The sequence below is a fragment of the Halyomorpha halys genome, unplaced genomic scaffold, assembly GCF_000696795.3.
Source record: "Halyomorpha halys isolate HHAL.00 unplaced genomic scaffold, Hhal_1.1 Scaffold749.1, whole genome shotgun sequence".
NCBI lineage: Eukaryota > Metazoa > Arthropoda > Insecta > Hemiptera > Pentatomidae > Halyomorpha > Halyomorpha halys.
The window spans coordinates 241,049-250,820 of NW_027116653.1; the positions used below are offsets into that span (position 1 = coordinate 241,049).

The window sequence follows — 9,772 nt, forward strand, 5'->3', positions numbered from 1 at the left end:
TAAAGAACTATTACAATCTTTCAACATACCTGACAACTTTATCTTAACCTCCTTTGATGCCGAAAGCCTTTTTACTAACATCACCATCGACAAAGCACTTCATATCGTAGAGAAGAACTGGACTATAATTCAACCCCATACCACACTTAACCTCACCTCATTTCTTTCTGCTTTAGAACTTTGCTCTACTATTTGAGTTTTTCTTGACCGCACCCGGACCATATTCCTTTCAAATTTTGGTATCAATAAACCATATTAACTAAGTCTAACTATTACATTCAAAAGATGCTCTTTGAAATCTTAATCTGCATACTTTTCCTTTTAGAGTATCTGTAATAAATACTTTCTTTTTTGTCATTTGTGTATTGAAATGTTTAAAAAAAAAAAAAGAACGTTTTTATAATAAAATTATAGTTCATTTTAAAAATCGCTTGTTACTAAAATTATTTATAAATTTAAAGATTGAGTCATAAACTTGAAATGAAGATTCTGTGGCTATTGGTCTAAAGAACTATTTTTCTTTTAAAAGAAAGTTCCTCAAGAAGGGGAAATGCAATATCAGATATAAATGAGAGGGTTAAAATGATAGTGGTGTTAGTCAGATTACTATATTTTGAGAAAGTGAATATTTTGTTAATTTACATGAACGATGTATGTACTTTATATAACATTTAAGTATATATGTTAAATATTTCACATATATTATGTAAATTTATCATTTAATTCATTCTAATATCTTATATAATAATTTTAAACCTCTGACACAAGAAAATATTATTTATGGGTGGCACTAATATCCATTTTATCCTAATAATATTTATGTAGCTTATGAGCTGCAGTTTCCCAATCCCTTTCCTAGAGTAGCTCTTCTGAGCCTTGCTTTTGATATGAAGACTTCTTTTCCACTATAACTTTTAGAAATGTTTATATTGTAAAACAATTTTTATTTACTTTCAATAAAATTTGTTTTATAAACATGTATATAGAATATACCTTATAATATATATAGTTTCCACAATCCTGTTTAATTTTTGATACTTATTTATGTTCCAAATTTAGAAATCGGACCAGTGAATAAAAAAGTGCTATACAGCAACCTCCACTTAATTATAATTCGGACACACTCTATAGTGTATAAGCATTGTTAATGCATGACCATAAAAAGATGAACCAAGTTGTTACTGGAAGCTGGTTCCATGTTGTGTTGGTGTAATTCACATTCATTATTGGTCAATATTGATGGCAACTATCATAGTCTGGATGTGGGGAGTCAATTCATTTCTACTGTTCAAAAGAATTTTCTAAAAATTCTTTTCAGTTAATGTTTGTAAGTAGACTCTTGGCTTCTTCTGCTCCCTCACCAGTTCGTACTCTTTCCTCTTCAAATCTTGCACAGTCCAGATAGCTAATAGTGAAATATGTTTTCCTTGCTAGAATAAATGTTATCTATCTGAATAAGAATGGAACCTGAAAGAATTGCTGGTCATAAACCTGGCTAATGTTGGTGGAAAAAGGAAGACCACGAACTAAATGGAAGGATAACACGAAAAAGGACTATTATAATCTGCATATGAGAGATATCTATAATGGTGACCAGAAAAAAAACAAAACATAAAAATAAAGGAAGAATTTTAAGAAGTATAGAAATGTTTGACAGATACTTTCTTTACCTCTTGATTTTACTTTTATGAAGTCAAAAAATTTCTGACTGGTCAGGATTAAATGCTTTTTCAATACATTTGCACCTCATTTCTTATTATTCTATAATATAACAATAGTATAGTATAATTATTCTGCAATGAATATGTATTTACCATAAGTGATGTAGCCGTTATTGTTGATATCAATTTCTGCAAAAATACTGTTGATTTCATATGAACTCATTTGAAATACAAGGCCTAAGATGAGATCAAATTCTTGACTAGTTACTTTTCCTCCAAACACCTTGGGAAAAAAAAAATTAGTTTTTATAAATAAATAAAATAATATTTATACTTTATAAACACTTCATGATATTCATGGTTGAAACAGAAGGAAGGAAATAAAAATTAATTATCAATTGGAAATTAAAAAAATAGTATCTTTAGTTAAAATCCAAGTGTCCATAATTTTTAGAACTAATCTTGTAAAAACCTAAGGTACAACTAATCTTTAACCTTGTCTCAGTGAAAGAATAGAAAATAATTTTGATACAATTATAAGTTAAAATACAAGTTACCTCAAATGCTTGATGAACCATTTCTGCTTTTCTCTCAGATTTGTTAACAAGAACAACACTCAATAAGTACTCCCTTAAATCAATGCAGCCATTATCTTCCTGAAATACATTGAAAATATATGTATGAAATGAACCATTTTCTGCAAGTAATTTAAAAATATTTATTAATTTGTTACTTAAAATTTAAATAAATATTTTTTTTTCCCACTGTATAAAAATTATGTTCTACAAATACGAATCACATAATTCACATTTTTACAATTTATTTGATGTAATTGGTGGAGGTGGCGGCTCATTCTGGTTCATATTTTTAAAAATTTATAATACATTTTTCTGTAATTACCATTAAATGAAAATTAATTATAAAATAAATAAATATTATTGTAATACATTTTTTGCCTCTAAAAATTATAATTTTAATCATACAAGATAATTATGTTGTTTTTTTTAGTCCTTCATGACAGAAATGTGAGGAATATTATATCACTAATGAAAATTAAAGGATCTTCATATTTTATGAATATCAATAAGAAAAATTAATATTTTGCCACTGAATCAAGTATAATTGTTTTATACCCTGTCATATAGGTTGAACAATTCTTGTAAGTCTGGGTCTGAGGTGGGATGTTCCAGAATTTCTGCAAATTGTGAGTAATTAATGAGTTGTGTTTTTCTCATTATTCCAGGCTTTTCTAAAAGCAGTTTTTCCTCCTTTTGCTTCCTTGATAAGCTGATAAAGAAAATATTAGTTAGTTTCAAAACAATTTTATATTTTTTGAAAATCCAGAATTAACTATCTTACCCAATTTTCACTCTCAATTGGTGTGCTCGAACAAGTGGTGCAGTTTTTGAAAAGCTCAATTTTTTAGCCCGAGAAACCAGCTTGCAATCATCATAAGTATAGTCTAAAGTTGGTACTCCAAGTGCTCTGTAAGATAAGATATTTATGTATCTTTTTTCCCCCTTTTATATTGTTATTTTACTTCAGCCAAAATGTTAAATTTAGAAATAAACAGAATAAATTACAAGCATAATTTTTTTAAACAATATTAATTCTTTTAAATTTAATTACTTTGCCATGAGCTGTCGAACGTTATGTGCATAAAGCTTTGGATCCCTGCGTTCAAGTTCGGAAGGCGTGTAAACTGGGAGGAATTCTATCTCACAGACACTTTGAGGTTGAACTAGTGTCAGCCACATTAACTTAATGCTGTAATATAAAATTGTTTTTTATAAGTTAGTATTGTGATAAATCCTTAATTAATATTAATTATGTGAAAAGTGAATAATTTGCTTATTATGAACTTTATTCTTTTTATACTACAACACATTATAGAGACCTATGTGAAAGGGTAGTATATGATTTCCGTCTCTTTGTCAGATTCTATTCATTTTAGCCGTTATACTTCTGAAAAAGAGGATTAACTAATTCATCTACCTATGTTCCTTGATAACTGTGTGCAATCACACCTCAAAAAGAATTAAGAAGAGAAAAGTCAGTGCTAATAAATGCAGTTTTGGATTAATAAGACATATAAAAAGTGAATATCTGTTAAGAAAAACCAAATTATGACGGTATAAAATGTTAATAAGACCAATGCCAAGTGTTAATAAATAGGTAATATCATGGTCGGATGATCATAGTTTGTTGGAATTTGGAAGGAGAAATCTTTGGCACATCAATGGATCTAGAAGAGTTGGACAGACATTCTAAAGATGTATATTTTCTTCAGTGAACATGGCAAAATACATGAGGCTTAGAAGATTAAGGTGGGGCGACCATGTAGCTCAATTATCATAGGATGAGATCTCCAGAAAAATAATAAGTTACGAGATATTAGTTGATAATTGATATTCATAGCACTAGATACAGAGGAAGGCTTTCCCTTAGATAGATTAACTGGAGGACCTTAGGAGAATTGTAGAACAGTTGTCCAGTAACAACATGTGGACAAGGAGGTATATTGGAGGAGTACACGGAACCATAATAATCTGTCGAGCCAATGAAATATGAAGAATGTGAGAAGGATGACAAAAGTATCAGAATGAAGTTATTAAAGATATTTTCGATAAACTAACTTGCACTAAATATCAGAGAAATATTGGGAAAGAGTAACTCTTATTCATGGTTTTTAATCAACAATTTAATTACTAATAATTTATTTTGACTAGCATTGCTTATTGATTTCTATTAATTTAATTTATTATTTATCGTGAATGGTAAAATGTGTGGGGAAATAGAAAATGGGATGTTTGAGTAATAGAGAAAAATAGATTTTATTGAAAACAATTCCAACCATTTATTGATTTTGTAATTTAAAAATTACTTACACTCCAGGCCCTTCCCAAGTCCATGTAACTGTGTCCACTTTGTTAGGATATCTGATGAGGACAGGCTGGATTGGAAGACCCGGATAAAAAGCTCCAGGTTTAAAGGTGATCAGGCAGGATCTGTTGGTACATGTGCCTTCTGGGAAAATCAGCATCTAGAGAATTAAATGAAATAAAATTTTTGTATGTAAAAGAGTAATTGTGTCCATGCCATCTTAACTTGCAGAGTAGGCTATATCATATACATATATAGTAGGCTATCACATCATCAACAATAGCTGAAATAATTTTTTTTAACTTATGAAGGAGATAGTCGGGGGTGCGGTCACAAGAAAACAAAAATATTTAACAACTATTTATTTGCCAAAATTTATTACAAAATAATTTGCCAAAAAACTAACTATTTTTGTTTTCTTTTAACTGCACTCCTGACCATCTTCTTCATAATTTGAATTAACAGTAAATTATTTATATATATAATTTTATTCAACTATTTCTTGAAAGCAATAAGTAAAGTATTAAAATCCAAGAGTAATTACTTTGACTGAACTATCTGTAAGAAAAAAAAGTAGATCATAATTTCTTCATTGATAATGAGTATTGAATAGATGCCTAACCAAAGGTCATGTAGAATTTATTTTTGAGTATGTTGTATATATCTAAAATAATTAAAAATTCAAGTTTATATGTTTCATCATTTACTAAAATAAAAATAGTTTTGAAGGTAAATTAAGAAGAGGGTAAGATTAGAATTTTTTCTTCTTCAGTAGAATGAAATTTTAAAGTTATTAAGCATCTGAAAAAAAAAAATCACACACATTAAACCAAGCAAAGAGAAAATGTGGTGGCCACAAGCACTAGAAGGTCAAAACTAGGATTTCAAATTATTGTTTGGGCACTTGCCATGTAATTAAAATCGTTTCCAACCTATGTTTTGCCAAGAAACCCCTGCTCCTTCCTCCACCAGCCTTACTTATTAGACTTATGCAGTAGTCACCTCCCCCAATCCAAAAAATTAATTTTAGCTTTTAGCTTTTAATTTTACTCAAGGTATTTCTTAAGCCTCCTGTTCGTATTCTGAAGATGTTGGTATTATCACTTTTATAAAGTGATAATAATAATATGTGTGAATTTTGTTTAGTATATCCCCTCCCCCCCTATTTGAAGGTATTTTTAATACAGTCATAGTCTTTTTTTTAATGGAAGAATTTTAGTATTAGATAGAGGATGAAACCACCTAACTGAAACAATATCTAACTCATTTAATGAAAAAACAAAACAATAATAATGGATCTAGACGAGTTACCATATCATGAATTATTTTATACCTTTTATTTGTGAGGTAACAGCCCATCAAGCATTTCATACAAAATGATCCTTCTATGCGCGATTGCCAAACATGTCTTTTTCTATAGACTTGCTGGAAAACCAATCTAACGATTTTAATGAAACATTCTTCTCAGAATCCTGAAGCATTCTAGAATACTTGCACTAATTTGAAGGCCTAAAATTCAGGCCAAAACCTCGCTGCACAAATAAAACAAGTTATACTTATTTGTGTTTATCATCACTGATCGCAACGCCCAACAACTTTTACCTACAACTAAAGTTATGGGAAAATGAAACTTTTATTCCGTTCCAATATAGTTTGTTGATGAACCATACATTTCAAAGAAAAGGAGGTAATGACGAACGCGTTGAAGATATACATAAATTATACATTTTTTTATCACTGTTTATTTATTTTTTTTAAACCCCCTTAGTTGATGTGTATTACGAAGAATATAAACTGTGGGTTATTAAACAAAATAAACGAATATTGCCCAAAAATTTCAGGCGTGTCGACTCACACTACTTTCCTCAATACTTAGCCTGCTAAGAAAACAATTTCTTCACTAATACTACTCCGATTTAAATTTTATATTTATTTATATAATTTGACTTAATTCAAAACTTAATTATCCTTCTAACAAGCATCTTGAATATTCCAGGAGGTGTTTATATTTCGAATTAATAAAGTAGAATTCAATTAAACTGTCCATGAAAAATTGAAAAATATGTTACTTTGAAAACATGGATATAAAACTCAGCAAGCCGATTTAAACGATTTTTCAAAGAAAATTTATTTATTTATTGCCTTTCAAATTTTTTTTTAGTTATGTGCAAATGTTTTTCTTTTCTAATAAATTTTCAAAATTTACTTTTCTTCATAAATTTTTTTCTTTGCTTTTTCTGCCTTATCTATGGAAAGTTTAAGGGCTTTAAATAGATTTCTAGCATGTTTTGTCAAAATCATTAGTACCGTTTTGGTGCAACAATCTAGAAATAATCGTGAAACAGACTGACCGTTATTTTTTTTTTGGAGTCAAAGATCTCTAAAATGGATAGGTCCATTGAAAATTGCACAACTAAAATTTGACCCGATTACAATACTCCCCTTATCTATGTGGTAGGAAAAATTAAATAAAAAATACATTGACTCACTTGTGACCAATCCTCCTTGGAATTAACCCTGTTGATAAGCTCTTGTACCGTCTTCTGCCTAGAGTCATGGTCTTCCCTTCTTACGTAGACGGGTTGAGTGTAGTTGATCAGTTCTGGAACAGAATGTTTGTCGTTTATTTATTAATTATACGTTAAGATTAAGATATTTTCCTTTGTAAATACTAAGTGATAATCTTCAATTTAAATCAACCTTTAAGGTTATACTTAAAATTATGGTTATTACTATTTGTTTACACTAGATTGTTGCTTTTGATTTTTATGACAACAGGTATAGAAGCATTTAAAGGAGTTTCTTAAGGAACACATCGTCAAATGAATAAAATCTTTGACACAAGGAATACGATGCAGTGATAAGAATCAATAATGGAGAATGAAGTATTGAGTCGCTCGCTTTTCAGTCGACTTTCATACGTTTTTGATGATAATTTAATAATTTTCATAATTTTTTATTGTAGGTATTTCACACGAATATACTTTATTAATTTTTATAACTGCTAGTCATATTGTAGAAACATCAATATTAGTAAAATTTAAAACAATGACACTTTAATTTTCCAATTAGCCATTTTATAATAAGCTGTTTTAATCATTAATAATCGTTCATAATTTTACATGTAGATACGTAATATTATATATTTATTTACGTTTCCTTCTTTTTTTTTTAATTTGCACAATTAGTATACTAGTATAGGGGGGGGGAAGAACAAAAAGGCGAGAAAAAAAATTTATTTATTTATTTATTGCTATTTACAACAACTGTACATTATAATACATTTAGTAAATTTAACTCGGTTAAAATGGAGTGTTACAGGCGTGAAGAGAAACTACCCATTGGTAGCACTATAATGACATTTTACATTAGCAGGTCTCGTGGCCATCTTCTTTTCAGGCGCCTGGGAGGATTGTCAGGAATGGAAGAGGAAGCAAGGTTAGAAACTAATGGGTTTGGGTGATGAGAGAGTTTCTAATGGAAGAAATGATATCTGGTTGATGTATGATTTTATTTGTGATAAAGTAAGGAGCATTCAGAATTTTACGAAGGATTTTTTTTATTGCAATGATTAGATACCAGAGGTTCGAATTCCTTAGTTTTAGCGGTGAGCCCCAAAGCTCAACTCATTATTACAGTCATGTAGATCAGTCTTTTGTAATGAATTGGAAGTTTAAACCGTTTGTCCAGTAAGTACTGTAATAGTCGAAATCGACGTGCAGTTTCCTGTCTTTTCAGTCTTGTGTGAGGATTCGAGGTTAGTCGTTTGTCCAGATGTAGTCCAAGGTAGCAGATCTGTTTGACAGGGGTAAGATCAACACTATTAAAAGAGACTGTAGGGCAGTCGATAGGTTTACGATGGAGTGTAAAGGGGGTTTGATGGGATTTATTTTAATCCTCCAATTACAACACCATTCTTCAAGGGCTGCGAAAATAAAAATATATTTAATTTTTTTTTCTTGATTTATATTTTTCTTTAGCCAGTGTTGCGTACCTTTTGTGTACATTTTTGTCTTAAGCATTAAATATTTATTTTAAATTTTGTAATATATACTAAAATTTAGTATAGTATAGTAAATATTAATACTAACTCATTATCAAGTTGAAGATGAATTATATTTCTTTAATTATCTATAATATCTTTTTAAATACATATTTATTTTTAAATTTGATGATACCTACTCAATTCATTTAAATTAATTTTTATTCTTTTTATGTGTCATTTTTTTAAAAGGATTTTTGTAAACTATACATCACCATATCTGATGTCTACTCCACTTGTATCGGCGCTTTCCCCAAAGAATAATAAGTGGTTATGTTATTTTACCATCCATTTTACCTTGACGACTACGTAGAAAAAGTGAAACTGAATTAACATTTTAGTATTTATGTACGATATAGAAGAAGAGTATTGCTACAGCTTATAAGTTTTTGTGAAAATTATTCCTTCTTTTATATTTTTTACATTAATGCATGTTAGAAATATTTAGGAAGGATTGTCTGCGTTTGCCATTTTCTCGATTAACTTTTTAGTACCTATGCTAAGCTGGAAGAATTGCTACTGGTTAGAAATTTTATTGTTGTTTTAGAATTACTTTTTCTCATTCATAAATATTAGAAAGAGTTAGAAATTACGACCTACCTTTGTACTTTTACCCTACTTTTCTTCTCCACGAAACTGAGATTCCAATGGTTTGTGACCTATAATTCTAGAAATAAAATCACCAATAATATGCAAATTTAATTGCATTTGAAGAAGGCGTTAAGTTCGGATGTTGAAAAGGTTACGACCACTTTTCCGTTTTGGCAATGCAATAAAAGAAGAGAGGCTAATTTTAAATTTAAACTGGTAGGTAATGAATAAGGTAAATGAAACACGGTTACCAAGGAAGAAGTGTCACCGATTGATGTCTTGTCAAGGAAACCGACAACGAAGACATTACCGTCGAAATTAAGATGAACTACTTTTGTTTATGGAATTAATCTTTAAATATCTGGTTTGGTTTTCGTAACAATTATTTTTCAAGGTTTAAATGGACCTTTCAAAAGCAAACAAAAATAAATATAAGATAATTGAAATATTTTCTTTTCAGATTCCAGGAAATGAAATATAAAGTCGTTAAAAAAGCATAGTGTTCCGGTTAACCTACGGCAACCGAAAGGTTGAATTGGAGGGGGCACCAACAAACATCATGGCATAATGGCCTACAGGATATAGTGGCGCCCCA

General features: G+C 29.6%; 1 protein-coding gene across 1 annotated transcript in view; it reads right to left on the minus strand.

Moving 5' to 3' along the window:
- LPCAT (lysophosphatidylcholine acyltransferase) overlaps nt 1-9,772 on the minus strand; it is an 88,193-nt gene that overhangs the window by 4,744 nt on the left and 73,677 nt on the right. Inside the window, exons 4-10 of the mRNA XM_067053392.1 lie at nt 7,034-7,146; nt 4,550-4,704; nt 3,291-3,428; nt 3,021-3,146; nt 2,795-2,948; nt 2,219-2,317; nt 1,815-1,944 (exon numbers count right to left, since the gene is read on the minus strand). Of these exons, the coding sequence (XP_066909493.1) occupies nt 1,815-1,944; nt 2,219-2,317; nt 2,795-2,948; nt 3,021-3,146; nt 3,291-3,428; nt 4,550-4,704; nt 7,034-7,146 (915 nt within the window). The remainder of the gene's footprint in view (nt 1-1,814; nt 1,945-2,218; nt 2,318-2,794; nt 2,949-3,020; nt 3,147-3,290; nt 3,429-4,549; nt 4,705-7,033; nt 7,147-9,772) is intronic.